Here is a 19,540-nt window from a genome sequence, read left to right as displayed (position 1 = left end):
CAGGTCTTTATTCCTTATTTCAGCATGTAAACCAAATATCACATTGGACAGTCGATTCAATAGTTACCCATTAATGTTATGATTGCTAAAAGAAGGCCATTTGGCCATTGCAGGAACTTTGCAAACTTTGTTTGCAAGAACAAACCTGAGATTCCTGATAAAATGTTGCAAGTTCACAAGGGAGAAATGTGTAGTACATGCCTTGGATTTCAGAAAGACTTAACATTGACTTCCTATATGGCAAAGAGAAACAAAGTAGTACAGATGCTGTCAACATTACACCATGAATGAGATTGGTAGTGAAGCTAGGTGGTGGTAGCATATGCTGTAATCCCAGCACTTGGAAGGTTGAGGCAGGAAGATCCTGTGAGTTGAAGGTCAGCCTTTGCTACCTGGTGAGTTCCAGGCTAACCTGGGCTACAGGCTGAGACCCTGCCTCAAAAAAAATAGATTGCTAGTGAATCCTCAACACAAATGAAGCCAGAAATGGTCACATTTTATAACACAACGAAAGGTGGAGTAGATATTGACAAGTCATGCAGCAAGTATAATGTCACTTGAAATGCAAAATGTTGGCCAGTGGTTGATTTACTTGATCCTTAAAATATCAGGCATAAACAGCATCATACTTGACAAAGAAAACAGCAAGCACAAAATATCATGGAGAAATTTTCTTAGAGGCTCGGGACTAGAATTAACAAATGATGAATTACAACAGAGGAAGACCTATCTGCCCAAAGAACTCCTCAAAAGATTTCTGGAGCAGACCACTAAAAAGCAGACAGGTGAAACATCACAGGAACCTCCTAAGAACGCAGGCAGGCAGCAAGATGTCAAGTGTGTCTCAGCAAAGATAGGAAAACAAAACACAGTGCTGTCGGTGTAAGCAACGTCTATGCGTGGAACATGCCATTTTCATGGTGAAACTGCCTTAGATGTGGTAATTGAAGTAAAGATTATTTTTGTGGTAGACTTTTATTTGTATTTTCACTGCAGTCCGCAGAGGAATTTATTTCGGCTGTTAGTTATAAACATGTAAACAGTTATGTTGAAAATGTTGACATTTATTCTAAACATTCATTACATATAAAATTTTTAAATTAATTTTTCTCCTTTTTAATTTTTTATAACTTTTGGGACCAATTTTGCATGCTTATATCTGGTAACATGAACTACTCTTTTTTTTGAACAACTACTTTGAAGACAACAATATGCACTATAACAACCATTGTTGAATTCCTATTATTTTGTGTAGTGAAATTCTGTATTGTTTCTGTAATTTTTTACTATTATTTTTCTTTAAAAATAAAAAATAAAAATTTAACAGTTTATTTTATTGATGATTCATTTTCCTGTTAATACACATTGTTTAATAAAACTCATAAAATTAAAATTAATGATTCATCAATAGAAATACTCCTTTAAAAAAGTGGCCATTTTACACTCCTCATAATGCATCTTCAAAAAATTTCCCATGATGTCTCTAGGTAGTTCTGGTGAGGGCTTACAGGAAAGAAGAGAACGTTAGAGGCAGTGCCAGTCTCCTCAGAGGATTCCTGAGTAATCTGGATCAGAATGGAAATAATGATACAAAGGCCATTCTAATGAGGTCCTAGATGGAAACAAGGAATGTGTGTCAAGGTTTAGATCTAAACTGTCTCTGAGAATTTTTACATTTTCAGAGGTGGGGCCTCTGAAAGGTGACTGGGTCATGGGTGAAATGCTCCTCAGTGGCTTAGCCCATTGAGGACTGCATGGCTGGATGGCGCAGCCTGGTAGGGGGAGGAGGGCTGCTGGGAGGACCATGCCCCTGTCCGCAACCCCCACTTTGCTTTCTGCTTCCTGGCTGCCCTGGGTTGAGCAGCTGTCCCTCACTGTGCCCTTCTCCATGCCATTTCTGCCTAGGAGCCAGCATGCCATGGGCCGAGTCCTTGGAAACCATGAGTCAAAATGAACCTGTCCTCTTGAAGTTGTGGGTGTCAGATATTTTGTCCCAGCTCTGGAAAAGTGATTAGTACAAGATGTTATGGACAATGACAAAAAACATACCCTATTTATTTATTTATTTATTTATTACTGTTTTTTGGCTCAGCCTGCCCTGGGGGTGGGGCTGGCATGGCATGTGGTGCTGGGGATTGAAGCGTGGTCCCTGCACTTGCTTAAGCGTGCCTAAGCAGGCCCTTTAGACTGCTGAGCTATTTCGCTGGCCCATACCCTTATTATTCAATGGTGGTTAGACTTCTCAAAGGTTATACAATGGACTATAGACTTATTTAGCTGAGAATACAAGCCATTTTTCAAGGCAGGAGAAACATGACTCTGAAGGTAGAGACTACTAGGGCTACCTGCCTTGCTCCAGGAGTGGGGACCATTGCCTTGCTTGCAAGGGGCCAGGCCACCCCTTCCCAGACCAATTGGGTGAGTTTTCCCAACAGGGCTAGAGCTGTAGGCAGAGCTGGAGAGTAGGACTGCTTCCCTAGTGGGTCCAAAAGACTGGCTCAGTGGGACTGGTGGGCAGAGCGCTGAGCCAAGGAGTATTCTTGGTCTCCTTCCCTTTGGCTCCCTTTCTCTCTTTTCCTTTTCTTTCCTTTCCTCCTTCCCTTTTGTTGCCCTTCCTCCCACCCTTTCTCTTTCCCCTATTTCTCTCTTTCTCTCCCCACTAGGGATTGAGCTATACATGCCAAGTCCTTTTCATTGTTTTATTTTGAGTGTCTAAGTTGCCCAGGCTGGCCTGAAACTTGCAGTCCTCCTGCCTCAGCCTCTTAAATAGCTGAGTTTGCAGGTGTGCATCACCACATCTGACCAAAAAGAGTTATTCTTGAGCCTTAAGATCTCATGGAGTTTGCCTTGCAGCTTGGGCCTACCTAGGATCTGATGTCCCTTTTTTTTTTTTTTTTTTCCCCTGTGTCTCCCTTTTGAAAGGAGGTATCTGTGCTGGTCCTGTCCCACTATTGTGTTTTGGAAGCATAGAGCTTGTTTTATTCTACAGATTTATGCTGAAGGAGACCTCTTGTCTTACCTACATCTGATTTAGAGTCTTTAGATCTGAGACTTCAGGATGGATGCTAGGTTGAGTTGGGACTTTTGAGTTGATGAGAATGTAATGAAAGTATTTTCCACATGAAAGGGATGGATGTGAATTTGGGGGAGGCAGAGGCAGAGGCAGAGTGCCACAGAAGACAGAGGATAACTTTGTCTCTCTCCAAACTTCGTAGGTTGACATCTTAATCATCAATGTGATGGCGGTAAGAGTGGGACCTTTGGGAAAGGACTAGGTGATGAAGGCAGAGCTCCACCAAATAGGAACTAGTACCAGAATGGAAGATGCTCTGGGACCTGGGGATGTGGTTCAGTGGCAGAGCACTTTCCCAACCTGTGCAGGGCTCTGGGTTCAATCCCCAGTACTGAAAAGCTGAAAATAAAACAATGCCTGGAGGCTTCCCTTGAGGCACGTGAGGACACAGAGAGAAGAATGAACCAGGAAGCAGGAGTTGCCAGATACTAAATGTGTTTCTAGCCTCCAGAACTGTGAGAAATAAGTTTCTGCTGTTATTAGCCACCCAGGCTAATGTGGTTTGTTAGAGAATCCAAATGGATGGAGGCATGCTCAGATCTTGAAAAGAACCTTCTGTCTGTTATGGGCTGTGGAAAGGAGGTGGGGGAGCCTGGCACAGAGCTGGTCCCATGGTACAGGTGAGAGAGGGTGGAGGTGGAGGACAACATGGAGTGTGAGAAGGAGGAGAGGATAAGTGATCAAACATGGCAATAGATTGGGTGGTGGGGTAGGGAGACAGGTGAGAGAAGTGACTCTGGGGCTGTGTCTGTAGGAATGGGTGGGTACTGGTGCCACACCAGAAGAGAATCAGGTCAGGGGTTCAAATTTGGGCTGGTCCCTGCTGTTTTGGGATGTCTGAGTGGGAGAGTCCTTTAGACAGACAGGGGTGTGAAGTTCAGAAAGGAGGTGGGAGTTAAGATGTAAATGTGAGTCATCTATGTGGGTGGAAAGGGAAGCCATTGGTGGAAGGGATTGCTGAGGAGAGCATGCAGCGTGGGACCTGAGTTCCTCCCCTCGGTGTAGAAGGTGAGCTAGTGATGTTGCTTGGTAGAGAGCAGCAGGACAGGTAAGTGGAGGACCAGACAGTGATGTCACAGAGAACTTGAAGGGCATTGTGAAAGATATACATGCTGTTTGGGGCTGTAGGTAGCAAGACCTGATTCAGATGACATAATAAAGACACTCATGTCACCAACCATGAAGTTTCAGAGTCCCCCCCTCCCCCCACTGGCTCCTGATATCAAGGACACAGACTTTTCTGTGGCCCTGGTTTGCCACTCACAGTGTAGGCTTCATGCTAAAGCTGATCCCTTTCGTGGTCATAGGATGGCATGATTCCCTGTTCGTGGTTCAGAGGAAGAGAGCCTGGACCACCTTTTCTTAGGACAGAGGAAACAGTGAAGCTTTCCATGAGCTTCTAGAAGCCCCTTCTTAAGTCTCACTGAGTGGGGTCGCTCCTGAATGGGAGGCACAGGTTGATGCTATTACCGCAGTCCAAACCATCCCTTTAGCTGGTGCCAGATTCCATAGCTGCCCATCAAGGAGGGTGGTGTGGACACGACATTTATAGCTGACTGAAGCAGCTGACAGCACCAGCATCCACCCCACTTCCTGGTGGGTGCTTTCTGTACTGAATGGTGGGAGAGATACAGATGCCCTTTTTTTCAGGCTTTCCTGTAGCAATTGCATGGATGGTGAATTAAGTCCTGCCAGACAGCCACACCTCCATGGGATCTGGATGGCAGAGGTGGCAGGGCTGTCTTCCTACTGCCATGGACTCCTGCTACTGTCATGACAGAGGTGCCAGCTTCTCTATGGCAGTGTTCCAACATTGAGCCATCTCTCCTTTGTTTCCGCCACCTGAAATGGATACAATGGAGGCCAGAGGTGGTCAGGATGGCGTGTAGCCCAAAATGCTGGGTGTGGAATGTTAAGGAATGCAACAGCTGCCTGTTCCTTCAGGACCCCTGGAGATTTGGAGGCAGAGATGCTCACAACTATGATCATTGTTGGAAACATCTAGAACACTGCTCAGCTACCTGCCCAGAGGTGTGAGAAAGGCAAAGCAGATAGGCGCTAGGGAAAGGGGCTAAAAATGGAGGACACTGCCAACCAAGGGAGGAAGCCCATAAAAAGGTGCCAGGGGAGGGGAGGTTGCACCCTACAAAACCCCATACCCTGCCTGGCATCTGAAAACATGCAAGCCTCACTTTTTGATGGGTCTGTGTTGGGGCTGGGGATTGGTGGCCAGGGCTGTTGGTTGCTAGTGAAGTGTTTAGTACTGCAAGAATGGATCTGTAGTTTAAAAGACCACCAAAGCAGCCTACAGGAGGGTGGACTGATGGTCAAATGTCCTCCTGAACACATCCAGTGACAGGTAGCACACAAGCTCAAGAGGCAGCCTGCTGAGTGTCTGCTTCATGCATAAGCAGCTAAAGATGGCTGGAAGGTGGACAGAGCAGAGAATGCAGTGAGCAGGACACAGGGCTGATAAACTGGCCATCAGTGGGCAAATGGGGCTCACTATTGCATCAGTTTGGCAAGTGCAGTTAATTTGAATTGCAGTTATTTATTTATTTATTTATTTATTTATTTTTTGAGACAGGGTCTTGCTATGTAGTTCAGGCTGGCCTTGAACTCACTATGTAGCGAAGGCTGGCCTCAAACTCAGTGAGCCTACTGCTTCAGGCTCCTGAGTGCTGGGAGTACAGGTGTGCAACACCTCACCTAGCCTGAAATGCAGTTCTTTAAGGCAAGACATACTTCCCAATTAATCACAGGCTCCACCATCCCCCAATGCCTTCAGGGACTTGACTTCATTTATGTATGTTATTAACCTAGCTCCTGAACCTTTACTTGAGGAATACCTAGAATTTAGGATGGCCAGTAATGTGGATGCCTAGGGATCCTAGTGGCAGCTGCAGGCTTCACAGGTGACAGAGGGAAATGGAGTGGAAGCATCTAGTAGTTCCTCAGAGTCCTCTCCTTCTTCACACCCCACATTCATTCACCGGTCTAGAGGCTCTGCTGAGTGGCCAAAGTCCCTTTAATATCCCTGAATTGCGTTACAATAATACTGCTGAAGGTGAAGAAGGGATGGAGGGGGGTGAATTGGGGGAAGAGGAGGCAGGGGGAGCGCCAAGCGCTCATACAAAATATGGCCAAAAAAGCTTAGCATGCATGGAAAATTATTGCTGTCAGAAGTTCCTATTTACAGGGTCGACACCTTCCACAATTGCTTCCACGACCCCTCTCTCCCACTATCCCTGCAGCCCCCTTTACAGTGGGCCCAAAAGTGGACCAAACTCTACACACCCCTCTGAAACTCTAAGAAGGACCCCTGTTGCAGGGGTTCCTCCACCTCTGCCCTCTCTGGTGGCTGGAGGAGGGGAAGAAGGTCAGAGAGACCAGGACTCCGCTTCCACCGAGGATTGGGCTCCCATGGTTGGGGGCAGAGGAATGTGCTTAAAGCAGAGGGGCCGGGTCATGCTCGTGGAGGTGTGTGCTTCGGTCCTCGCCCGCCCGGGCATGCAGAAGCGCAGCGGAGGAGGTAGTGGCAGCCAACGGGCGGGTGGCTGGCAGCCTGGCCCCTCTACCCGGGAGAGTTGCATAGACGTGGCCAAGGGAGAGCGCTGCTCCCAGGGAGGGGGTCAGAGGCCCCAGCGGGGTCCGGGGCTCAGTCGGTCCCTGGGGTCCCGCAAGAAGGGGAAGAAATAAGAAACGAGGAGGTTCCCATTTCCAGATTCCCTGGAGCAGGAGCAGAGGGCTCAGGAGGGTGAGGACCTGCCCCACTACAGGACCTCCTGGTGCCCTTCCCTGTCCGTTCTCAGAGCCCCTTCTGCACTGAGCACTGACGAGGGTGGGACTTCTCCAGAGACTGAAAAATTGGGAGGGGGCAGCTCACTATGGCCATCGCTGCCCATCTCCTTGCCTGGTTCCCTGACTTCCCAGACCAGCTGGGGAAGCCAGAGTGTCCCTGGGTGAAGCCAAGAGATTAGACAGAATAATAAATAGATAAATAAATAAATACACAAATAAATAATCAGAGGGTCCTAGCTGGATAAGGGGACAGGCCTTGGTGAGGGGCTCCAGGCCTCCCCCCAGCACATAAGGAGGGGTACCTGTAGTTCTGGGAACAGGGAAAGTGCTCAGAGAATCTAGGGAGGGGCCAGCGCAAGGCTGGGAGACCAGCCTACAGGTTATCCTGGGGTGAGGGGATTACTTACAGTAGGGGTCAGGGCCCTGAATTGCTCCTCAGCTCTGCTCTAAGTCAGGTGAACTCAGAGGGGTGCTAGACCGCTGAGGGTGCCTGGAAAGAGCAGGGAGTGGGAATGGGTGATGAGGCCCTCAACACAGAAGTACGTGAGAACCATGTGTGTGGGGGAGGGGGGTAGAGCTGGAATTAAGGTCCAGGCATGGAGGGCATGGGGATAGACTGGGGTCGCTAAGAACGGAGATTCAGCAGAGCAGCCTGAGGAAGGGCCTGGGCCTGGCAGTCCTGCAGGGCCTGTGTCCAGGTTGATAGGGAAACTGAGGCAGACATAGGCTTTGAGGGTTAAGTTTGGACCTCAGACAGGGTGCTAATAGAGGCATGGTCAGAGGCTCCGCTGGGAAGTGAGAAGGAAGGTTAGGAGGTCGGTGCAGGGTCTGGGCGGGCTCTGGGACCCAGGAGGGAAAGGTGCGGACCTGGTGCCTGAGTTGGGAGCCGTGAAGGCGTTGACTGGGGGGTAAAGGTCCGAGTGGTAGCCAGGAAGGTCGACGTGGGTGGGATGGGGGGGTTGGGAAGGGAAGACACTGCTGGAAGTTACAGATCTAGGGGCTGGAAAGTAAAGTTGGGGGCCGGAAGGGGGCGTCCCGTGGGCAGGGAAACGCAGCTGGGGGCCGGAGAGGGCGCTGCAGGCTCAGACCGTGGGGAGGCCTCAGCTGGCCGGGCCGGTGTGAGACGACGGGGGCGGTTCGGCGCCCTTGACGCAGGCGGCCTCGCAGTGCTTGTGGAGGTAGGACTTGAGCGCGAAGCTCTTGTCGCACTGGCGACAACGGTAGTGCTTGAAGGCCGAGTGCGTCTGCATGTGCGCGCGCAGGTTGGAGCGGTCGGCGAAAGCCTTGCCGCAGTGCGCGCAGCCGAAGGGCTTCTCGCCCGTGTGCGAGCGCATGTGGCCCTGCAGCAGCCAGGGCCGCGAGAAGGCCTTGCCGCACACGCCGCACTTGTGGCGCAGGTTGTGCGTGAGCACGTGCATGGCGAGCGCGGGCATGGACACGTACGCCTTGCCGCACGTCGGGCACTTGCGCGCCAGCTGGCTGTCCAGGCTGCGGTGTGTTTGCTTGTGGCGGCTCAGGTTCGACGACGTGGCATACGTCTTGCCGCACTCGGCGCACGCGTGCCGGTGCCCGCTGCCCGCAGGCGCCCCCGCGCGCCCCGCGCGCTCTACAGCGCCCCCCGCGCCCGCCGCGCTCCCCGTCTCCCCGCCCGTCCCGCCCCGCCGCCGCCGCGAGCGCCCGTCCGAGATGAAAAAGGCGTCCATGGAGTAGCTGTCGGTCACCGCCGCCTCCCCGCGGAAGTAGCGCGCCGACAGGCTAGACTGCGGGCTCTCGGGGTCGCTGTACTCCTCCGACGCTGCAGGCGGGTACACGGGCTCGGCGGGCGCCAGCTCCAGGCCGGGCTTCTGGTCCGCATCATAGCTGCTTGGGGGCAGGCAGTGTGGTACATAACCTGCAGGGACGAGAAGTGTTGGTGTTGAGGAGGCACCTCCATGTCCTGCTAGTCTGTGGTCTTGGGAAAGGATGGCGTGTAAGACAGTGGGCCCCAGGTCACCTCAACTCTTGGGTAAAGGTGCCGGGACCAAATCCATCCTACAGGGAGCACTGGGTCAGTACTATTGTCTCTCTTTCCTGTCTTTTTCTTTTTTTAAAAATTGAGATGGGGTCCCAGGTATTTCAGACCTGTCTTGAACTTTTGTGTAGTCCAGGTTGTACTTGAACTCGCTGTCCTGCTGCCAAAATCTCTCGAGTACTGGGTCCCAGGCCTGCTCCACGGTCCCAGGCCTGCGCCACCACACTGTTCTGTTGGCTTTGCATTCACTATCTTAAATGCTTACAACCATACAGCAAAGGTATTATTGCTGTCCCCACTTTGCAGGTGGAGAAAGTGAGGCACAGATGAAATCAGTTTGTAATAGTGGGCGGAGGAGCTAAAATTCAAACCTTGGTGCTTTGACACCAAAGCCCATTCTCTATTTTTCCCTCAAGAATATTCAGCTTTTGCAGTCCTATAGCTTCTGATGTTCTCAGTTTTCTTATCCACAAAATAGAGCTTGTGGCTCGGTGTGCTAGCAAGCATCTACATTCCTGCCTACTCCAGAAGCTGAAGTAAGAGGATGGTTTGGATCAGGAATTCAAGACCAGTCTGGGTAACATAGTGAGACCCTGGCCCCACTCACAAAAACAAAACAAAAAACTTGAATATGGAGTTTAGACCCACCCTTCAAGGATCATTGGCAGACCTGGGCGGATGTAGTAAACACGTGCAGTATCCTGCTCTTAGTGTATGCCAGGCTCTGCCTCAGTATTTTACACGTTAATTCATTTAATCATCACAGGAAGTAGGCACTGTTATAGTCCCCATTTTACACGTAAGGAAATTGAGAGAGTGAACAATAATTGCTATATAAATGTTAGCTATTATAATTATACCTTTTACTTGCTTGAAAAAGTGACTTCACTGATGATTATTAGATTGTCTGCCTCCCCTGCACTTCGAGCTCCCTAGGGCTGGCTCTGTGTGCCCAGCCTGGGCCTGGCTGCAGTGAATACATGTTGCACAAATGAATCCAAATTGCCCACTCCCAGGGTTGCTGGAGGACTTCAGAGGGGCCACGGGTGTGCTGTGTAGTAGCATCCAGGCCTGCCTCTTCCTCCCCCTAGTCCTGCTGGCTGGAGTTGGAGGAGAATCTGTCATGGTGTGAGGGTGTGGTGGGTGAACAGCCAGGGGGTGCCCCAAGGGATTCCTTAGGGGCTTCTGGAGGGCAGGGGATGTCCAGATTTGTCTCTGCCTCCCGTGGCCTTCTCTGGTCCTAGTCCTTTTTCTGGGGATGTTGGGGACTGGAATCCCAGGAGGGTTGGTGGCAGAACTTGAGTAAACTTGTCATCCTGGCACTTTATTACCAAGCATTTTCTTTGTCTGATTCTGGAGAACAATAGAAGTGAGCCCCCATTCTTGGGGCACACAGCTGAGTAGTTGCAAATCACATTCGACCCTCTCCACCTGACCTCTGAGATCTGTAGAACCCTCTGTAGACCCCTAAATGAAATGAGAAGGTGGAGAAGGGCTCTCTGTAAGCTATAAGGAGGATTCCATGACATTCAGACTTAGGCTGTATGCTCCGGTCAGCTTCAGTCTTTCCAGTGACTGGCTGACTCGGCCTCCGGGCCTGTGCCATCTGGCATTTGGGATGGTTACTGCTCTGACATGAAGGCAAGCGGGTGCCCTTTTTTTTCTCTGTTCCTTCAGCAGTCAGCACGATGGGAATTTTGGGGATGGGTGATTTAGTAGAGAACGGCTCTGTGGCCAGAAGTGTGGGAGGACCTAGTGGTGGCAGTTTACTAATCTGACATGCCCAATCTCTTAGCATCCCAGCTCCTCTCAGTCTGCCTTTGGCTTGGAGGACCCCCTCCTCTGCAGTGTTGCTTTGGACTGAGTTAAGTACTGAGTAGACCCCCCTGGGCCCCTCTCCCATTGTAGTTAGTGATGACGATGGTAATAGCTATGTTTATTGAGCACTTACTGTGTGCCAGGCTCAGCTGAGTGTTTCACTTCCATGCTCTTCCTATATCACCACAAATCTTATGACAGATCAGGAAACTGAGGTACAGAGTAGTGAGAAGACTTGTTCCGGGGATGGAGTAGGGATTAGAGTCCACTACATGTCTTCTCTTGTTCCCTGTACCTGGAAGGTCCCTGAGCAAGGAGCTGTGGCTAGGCTGCAGCCTCCTATCTGCAGGACCCCAGCCAATGGACACTCAGTAAGTCCTGTGAGATGGGTGATGTTGATTTGCAGGGCAGCCTTGGGTACCAGTCCAGGAGGACCTGTGGCAGTGATCCTGTCCACCAACCCTCAGGACAGTCTGTACTTTATATGGCCTAGGCTGTGGAAAGCAGAGAATGACTTGGTTCCCTAACATAGGTTCTGCCAGGGTGACCTTGGGTAGATCGTTACTCTTTCTGTTCATTGCATCCTCTCTTTAGAAATGAAGCTAGTGTGGGATCCACTTGGAGGAGGTAAACAATCATGTGACCAGGGCCTGCATGTTCTGTCATGAAGGCAAATGGTAGATTGGTTGAAAACACAACTTTGGTTGGTGCCAGACTACCTGGGTTGAATTCCAGTCATAGCATTCCTAACTGTGTAATCTTGGACAGACTCTCTGACTTATCTGTGCCTCTAGAGTTTTAGTAAGGAGCCACCAGGGAGTAGACAATGAACAACTAATATCTGAGACCCTGATCCATCAGAGCTTTGCACACCTGTATACATTCTACCCTCAGGACTGTGCCATTTTATAGACAAGGTCACCAAGCCCAAGAAGTTAAGCAGTGTGCCTCAGGCGGGCAGTGATAAGTCAGAGCCAGAATTCCAGCCTGAGCTTGGCACCTTGTAAACCTGCTGTACGTGTTGGCTGCTAGCAGTGATAGCAGTCTCCTCAGGTGGGGTTTCCCAGGCAGCAGTTCCTTGCTGTCCACCCTGACATGGTTTGCTGCTTCTCTCTGGGTGGTTTCCTCACCCGGGTATGTACTTCCCTGCTCATCTGATGGGAAAACTTCATGCAGAGCAGGAGCTCAGGAAACCAAGCTGCTCTTGCCCAAATGCATGATCTGCCACTGGCGCCCTTTGCTGGTGGCCAGAGGCTTTGCGGCACCTCACTCCTGATGCTGGCTCTTTCTACAGCAGTAGGGGTGCCCCAAACTAAGGCTGCTCATTTGCTTGGGGATATATGAAGAATTGCCTGCAGGGCTGGCATTGTGGGCCCTCTGATGTCTAGTGCCTGTGGAGTTCCAGATGGCTGGGGAACAGTGAATGAAAGTTGCGTGGTCATGTAAAAAGAAAGTGACTCTGATTTGCTTTGTGACCTTGGACAATTTACTTGATCTCTCTGGGTTCGGTGTGTACAGGAATGAGGCTGACCAGGATGTATGAAGAGTCTTACTGCATCATAGCAGAATAAGTCCTTCCATGCCTACCCCTGACTCCATTCTGGTCAGAGCCACCAACTTCTCCCTGTATGAGCTTGGGCAGGTTATCCAACTTCCATGTGGCACATCTAGATAAGGGAATTCACAGTAGGACTGTATGAGTTGATGCATGGGAAGTGCTTAGTGCAGCCCCAGCACATTGTTATCCCCACAATTTTTATTGGCATTGTTACTATTCCTAAATTTTCTGGTGATATCATTCTAATCTGCCAGAGGGTAGGGGATAAGTACAGGTGTCTTGTCTTGCTGTGACCTTGGCAACCATTTCATTTCTCTGGGCCTCAACTCTGGGAATTCCTTTGAGACACTATAAACCATGCTGTCACCCTGTACATGGGACCCTGTGCTAAAGGAAGCCTAGCTTGCATCTAGCCCTTGACCACAGACCCTAGCAGTGTGACCTAGGCAAATCTTACCACCACTCTGGACTGAAATACATCATTTGAGATAAGGTATAGGGCCCAGGCTTGCCTCTGTCATGTATGGCTATGGAGGAGGCAGCGTGCACATGTCACTTGAGAATGACTCACTTTCCCTGTCCAAGAGCCCTGGTGGAAGGTTCAGAAGCCATTTATTAAAATTTCTATTGCCAGGCTGGGGAGATAGCTTGCTGGCCTAAGTATAAGGACCCGAGTTCAATTTCTTGTACTTCATGCCATGCCAGCCCCCAAACCAGGCATAGTTGCATATGCCGGTAATCCCAGTCATTGGGAGGCTGAGACAGGAGGATCACTGTGAGCCCGAGCTGTGGTGAGACCCTGTACCAAATAAATAATAAATAAATAAATAATTAAAATTTTTTTTTTCTCATGCCAAAGGAGTGGTAAAGAAGGATATTTATGAGAAACTTAGGTGCTGGGTTCTCTTCAGACTTGCATCCCCACCTGCCTGACCCCTCTCCCCTGGGGTGAATGAGTCCATAACAAGTCCTACCATGACTACAAGCCCTCCTGCCCCAGCCCTTTCTGGGAGCCAGGGACACACTGTTCCCACGGCCCAGAGAGGGAGGGGAGTTTCTCCTGCCCATAGGAGTGGACGCAGGTTTGAACCCACCCAGGTCTATGTCTAACCTCAACCCCCAGAGCAGGCATGGAGGACTGCCGAGGGTGTGACAGGCCTTAGCTGGTTGAGAACTGTGTGGTTTTCCTTGAATAACACCATGCACTTGACCTGTGTCTTACAGGGTTGGAGCTGTTGGGGTAGGGAAAAAGCTGTTGTTCTAGAACACTGTCCAGTATGCTTTACATTTTTATAAGTAATGCTCAACAGTGATGACTGACAGTGAATTCTTACTGTGTCTCAGCTAAGTGCTAGATAGCAGAGTGCAAATCTAAGGTCATGTCCTCCTCAGCAGAAGCTGAGGTCCAGGGATGGGCCCTGACTGCCTTCAGGGCACAGAACAAGTTCTTGGTGGAGCAAGAGTGGCTTCCTTTTCTTAATGGAGCCAGTCTATGGCACCATTCCCCAGCATCTTTCAGACTCTCTCAGTTCTAAGCTGCCTTAAGGGAATTTCTAGCCCCAATCCCACCCCCTTGTTCTAAAACAGACAGGAAAGGAGAGGGGACCAGTGGGGACTAGTTCCCCAGGTAGCTGCTTCTTGAGGGGCCCCTGGGTTGCTAGATGGTGGGGGCTGCAGGGGCTACTGCATGGGTATATTTAGAGCGGCTGCTTGCTGTGCCAGGGCCTCGGGCCTCGAGAATCAGCTCCAGCCAGCTGAGCAGAAAGCCAGGTCTGTCAGCAGCAAAGCAGGATAAAAATAGTTTCTCCTGTCTGCTTGCAGAGCTGGGCAAAAGGGTATGGGTACCTCCCCCCTCCCCTTATTATAGCATCTTTGTTAGTGATTCCCTGGGCACTGGACCAGAAGCGACACCCACCTCCTTGGAAGGCCTGGCAGCTGGTACATCTGCCCATGGGGGAGGGAGGGAGTCCCTGAGTCCAGGGAAGCCAGGGACACAGTGAGATCCAGCACAGTGTGACCAGGGCTGTAGGGTGGGGACTGATGCCCACTCACCCAGGCAGAGGGAGCTTCTAGAGCATTTCAAGGCCTCTGCCCATCCCTTACTTCTGGGAGTCCCCCCGGAATCCTGACTGGCCCTATTTCTGTGGCCCACAGGGAGGTCCAAGCTCTGTAGAAATCGATAGGGAAGAGTTTTCAAGGGGTTGTAGAGGTGGGAGACAGTGGCTTAAGGCCTCAATTCCCCAGGCCTGAGGGGAAAAGTAGCTTCTTATACCCTCAGGTATGCATCTCTGGGGCCTTCTGGGACTCTTTTTGGAGACAGATATGTGGCACAGTGCCTCTACAGTTTCCTGCTTTCTGCCTTTGCAGGGTATGAGCAGAGCCCCCCACTCCACCCCTCCTTACCCACAGGCTGACAGTGGATATAGTACTCCAGGGGAGGCCTCCACTTGGAAGGAAGCCAGGGGATCTGGGATCTGGCAGGAATCGTATCTCTGCCAGCAGCATCTCCTTTTGCTGGGGTGCCTCCAGGTACCCTTAATGCTACCTCTTAGGACATGGAAGTCCTCCCAGACCTCATGACTTCTGCCCCCGACAACCTTGGGGCTGTGTTCCTGGCTGGCTGACTTAAGGGACCCTAGTGTACTTCTTGCCCTCTCTTGGGAATCGTAGATGGGCCCTGTCCAAAGTGTGGAAGCTCAGCTTGGCTCCCCCATGTTCTCTTGGAGGTCTGAGATGTTAGAGGGAGCAATGGGCCCCCAGACTGCATCTCTGCATTCCACTGAACCCTGTATTAACAAGGAAAACTAGGCTGTGGGGTTTTCAAGTGGCCACAGCTAAAAGAGATCAAGTCCAACTGTTTGATTTAATGAGAAAGAAACTAGGCTGAAGTAGAGGAGACTAACTAAGGCCACACAGAATGATAATGGTGGATCAAATACTTGAACCAAGCCAATCTGGAGAATGGATCTGCACATGACCTTCAACTGGAAATTGGACCTGGATCTCAATCCTCGACATGGAATGTTGACCAAGACTACTTTCCAGGCACTGAAACTTGAATGTGGACATAAATTTGTCCTGGATATCAGACTTGGATGTATAACTTCAGACATTGACCTTGCACTAGTCTCTGGCCTAGGTCCCAGACCTGAGGTTGGACATGGACATTGAACCGGGACAGTGTGTATACCTGGATTCTGGCCTGGATGTTGGATCTGGACATAATCTTTGGATCTGCACCCCTGACATGTCAACCTGGACCTTGGATCTCAACCCAGACCAGGAAGCTAAGGGGTGTGATGATAATAAAAGACTCAGATAGGCTGTGTGATCTCAGGCACCTCGCCAGCCTTCTCTGGGCTAAGAGATTGGGTAGGCTGTTTGCACCCTGTGTTCCACATGAGCTTTTTGAGGTGCTGGGTAGGAGTACAACAGCTGGGGCCACTGGCTGGGTACCAGGCCCAGGACAGAGTGACTACTCGACTACTCGGCGCCATCAGGGAGAGTGAGAGGAAGCAAGTGCTGATGTGATGTGGTCAACCAGCTAAGCCCCTGGATAGCAGTGGGAGCGCTGCCTCAGCCTGCTGGGGGAGGCTTAATGCAGCTGCAGAGGGCAGACAACTGCGTTATTGGATTGGCATTGATCCCTCATCTGCCGGGGTTGGATGCACTTTGAGAGGGCATGGGGGTAGTACAGGGCTGGGGTGCAGAGGGAGGGGCACTGGCTCCTGGCTAGTTTGGCATTAAATGTGAGGAAAGGAGAATGCTCCAGAAGATCACTGACATGCAGATGGATGCACAGCCTCCAGGGCTGCTGAGAGTCCCAGGTTGCCTGAGGAAGCCTAGGCCTGCAAGGGGTGGGCTTGGGGACATGGCTCTGAGGGGGTCTGGAGGGTGTGAGTTGGCGTGTCACAGAGACTGAGTCTGTTTTCAGAGTGCCTCTGAGAGAAGAAGGAGGGGGAGGCTCCATGGAGGAGCAGAGAGGCAGGGAGAGGAGAGAGGCATTTCAATGGAGGGGTCATGGAAATGAGATCTGGTCCCCCTTCTTTGGGGAGCTCTGCAGAGACACCTGGTGCTTTCCCATTTGGGGGCAACCCTTCCCTGTTTTGAGATTCTGTGGGCTTTGGGCAGCCTGTGGCCTAGACACACACCTGCTGTGCCTTATGCCAGGCAGGAGGTGGAGGGTGGGATACAGGAAGAGAAGGACTTGGGGAGAGGAGGGGGAATCCTCTGAGAGAGAGAGAGAGAGAGAGAGAGAGAGAGAGAGAGAGAGAGCGCGCTCTGGAAGTTCTGTAGCATTCCTAGGCCTTCCTTCAGCTGGGGGTGTACCTCTATAACTTGGAGTCCTGCATCTGTATGTTAGGAGCCTTGCCTTCTCAGACCTCCTCATTTGCAGCCTGAAGCCCCTGCCCCCAGCCTCATCCTGATCCCGATCCCGAGCTGCAAGAAAGGCTTGTAAGAAGATCTGTCTAATAACTGGAACTATCTTCAGCCCCAGGCCCTCCCTCCCCTGACCATCTCCCTCTCTCCTCCCTCCCTTCCTTCTCCTTCCCTCTCCTCATCTCCCCCTCCTCTCTTTCTCCTTGTTTACCCGGCACACTTACACATGCTGGGAGAGAAAAAAACGTCGGCTCAGCAATTTTTCACACTTCCCTCAAATGCTCAGCAAGGTTATTTCCGGCAGAGCGGAGACAACGGGCTACCAGGAGCCTGCGGGCTCGCTGAGGAGGCCCAGTATCCACCCTCATGGAGTGAAGGAGCCCTCACTGGCTAGTCTGGCCACACCCCAGGAAAAGGCAATTCTCTGGAAACAGTATGTGACAGACCCTGTGTTTCCTGGTCTTACCCGGGCTTGAAGGGACAGCTGCTTATATCTAGCACTGACAGTCCACAGTAGACACTGCCAAGGTGGCCAGCCCTGTCCTTACTGCAGGGCAGAGACTGAGCTAAGAAATATGCCTGATTCTAGAAACTATGCCACTTTCAGCAAGGGGCATGTGTTTAACAGAGCCCCCAAGGAAATCCTGACAATGGCTTCCTAACATTCTGCTAGATCCAGATGTCTACAGGGCTTCCCACACTACACCTGACCTTCACAGGAGCTGAGCTCATCCAAGTTGGAAGGATGCTTGGTTCATGGCATCCATACTCTTTGACTGCTAGGGAGGGGCAGGACTAGAGAAGGAAAGGAACTTGCCCAAGGTCACACAGCAAATGAACTAAAAACCCAGGCCAGCCAGGCTATAGGACAGTCCCAGAATCTCTCCGAGGCCAGAGCCTTGATCTGGAGCCCCTGGAGAAAGGGATGAAGGTGGGGTTCTCCAGATATCAGAATTGGTGGAAACTCCACAGAAACAATACTGGCCCCACAATTCACCCAGGGGCTCCCTTCAGAACCTTTAAGGAGTGAATTTAAGGCAAGACTTTTTCCTGCCTCCCTCTGAGGCACAACCTGCAGTTTTGCCTATATGTTGGGAACTCTGGGATTCTATGGTTTTCCTCAGTTGGCAGAGAACAGGACCTAGGGACCTCAGTGGCTGGGATCCAGGAGTTTTGTATCAATGCTTTAAGGGACTCACATCCCAGTTTTGCAAATATTTTATTTTCTACCAGTGCCCAGTCTTGGCATGGCCCCAGGTCCACCCTCTGTGTTGCCAACCCTCATCCAGGCCATATCCTTGGGCCTTTCATCCCAGGAGGTGCTGGGGCTCAGGATGGAGGATAGCAGAATAAGGGGCATATGGGCAAAAGAGAAGGGGATTCTGTTGGGTAGATGGGGGAGGCCAGGAGCTGAGGGTCTCCTCAATCATTCCCTGACTTCTTTGACCTTGATGAGGTCACAGAGCCCTTTGCCCGGCACCCCTTCTCTACCTGGCATGACAGAGTACTGGAATGTGAGTGAAGAGCTTGGAAATCCCTAAAACAGATTTCTTCCTGTCTTTGCCATCTCAGCTCCCCCTCTCCCTTAGCCCTTTTTCTTCTCTCTCTCTCTCTCTCTCTCTCTCTCTCTCTCTCTCTCTCTCTCCTCAAAGCTGATGCCACAGATGATGTCAGATCTCTCACTACTAAATGGACTACTCCTCTCCAGACACCTGCCTGGTGGGAACCATCAAAGGAGAACCCTTTTGTGATCCCCTTGGTAGAGGATGGGGCCCACAGAAACATTCTCTGCTGTCTGAGCTCCAGAGACCACACCATGTGAGGCCTGAATGACATGCCTTCTTCTATCCCCCAAACCCTTGTCCCTACAGGAACTTGCTCTGAGAAGAGGTAGAGTGTGGGGGTGGGGCACAGGGTGGAGAGGCATACAGGGGTATTAAGATCGGTTCAGGAGGGGGTGAGAAGCTGGGAATGGGAGGGAGTGCCATCCAGGGACCAGGAGCCACTGTAGGGGAACCCCTCACAGAAATTCCCTCTTCCTTGCCATCCCCAGGACAGGCCCAGCCTTTGGCAGGCATGTGGCTGAGGCTAACAAAAGAGTTGTTGAGAGAGGGGGTTCTGAGAGCACTTATCTGGGATTACCAAGGGGAGCAGGTTTGAAGGGAGAGAGAATGTTTGAAACGAAGGAGAGTGGCCCCAGCTACCCCCAGAGAGTTAGCCCCATCTCCCCAGAGAGTGTCACTCCAGACCCCTCTGCCCTCCACACTAGGTTCACTCAGGCAGCCAGCCCTGTCCCTCAGCCAGGGAGAGGAAGGTACCCTCTAACGCTTGTGCTTCCGTCCCCAGCACGGCCTTTCCTGAGCTTCCTTTCTGTTCTCTCAGCACCCCTTCCCCAGTCCTGGCTAGGGCCAGAACTTTGAAAGTCCCAGCTGGCTGGTGGCTGCGGGATGGGCCGACCTAGCGACTTTCCCTTTGTACGGCCGAGCCCCAGCCCCGCCCGCCGGCCCTCGGGAAGTCCTGGAGGCGCGCACTGCCGAGGAGAAATCTCCTCCGGGGTTCCCAGCAGCGCGCGCCCCTCCTCGTGGCCCAAGTTGGGGAGGGCTCGAGCTCCCCTGCCCTCTCCGCCTCGCTGGATCCCACTCACCGTTGTCCCCGGGAGGCCCCCGGACTCCAGGCAGCACGTAGGCGGTCTCCAAGGGGTGGTAGGTGGGTGCCGGCACCCCGCTGCACTGGAAGCCGTCGCCTTTGATCTTCTTCACCAAGAAGGAGCGCGGCATGGTGCAACCGGCAGGGGCTCGGCGGGCACTTGCGCGGAGCGGGGCTGGGGAGGCGGCCCGCGGGCGCGATTGGCTGTGCGCTTGGGGTTTCAGCACTGGACAGCTCCCAGCGGGCGGGCGGG

The 19,540-nt window shown here is 51.6% G+C and overlaps 1 protein-coding gene across 1 annotated transcript; it reads right to left on the bottom strand.

Annotated features, from left to right (window-relative positions):
• Positions 1-7,974: 7,974 nt before the first annotated feature.
• Scrt2 (scratch family transcriptional repressor 2) lies at positions 7,975-19,418 on the bottom strand. Its single transcript, XM_004630767.1, has 2 exons — positions 19,286-19,418; positions 7,975-8,765 (listed from the first exon to the last, which is right to left on the bottom strand). Exons 1-2 carry the CDS (start codon positions 19,416-19,418, stop codon positions 7,975-7,977), a joined length of 924 nt encoding a protein of 307 aa, XP_004630824.1.
• Between the last annotated feature and the right edge of the window lie 122 nt (positions 19,419-19,540).

This window comes from Octodon degus, unplaced genomic scaffold (assembly GCF_000260255.1).
Source record: "Octodon degus isolate 3935 unplaced genomic scaffold, OctDeg1.0 scaffold00037, whole genome shotgun sequence".
NCBI classification, from domain to species: domain Eukaryota; kingdom Metazoa; phylum Chordata; class Mammalia; order Rodentia; family Octodontidae; genus Octodon; species Octodon degus.
The sequence above is the reverse complement of the archived record's forward strand: the minus strand, read 5'-3'. Positions and strand labels throughout refer to the sequence as shown.

What these genes read in the sequence shown, in the direction of transcription:
- Scrt2 (XM_004630767.1), bottom strand. Translation starts at nt 19,418, where the DNA reads ATGCCGCGCTCCTTCTTGGTGAAGAAGATCAAAGGCGACGGCTTCCAG. An exon ending in GGGGCCTCCCGGGGACAACG is followed by an intron (nt 8,766 to 19,285) that starts GTGAGTGGGATC and finishes TCGTCCCTGCAG; the next exon opens with GTTATGTACCACACTGCCTG.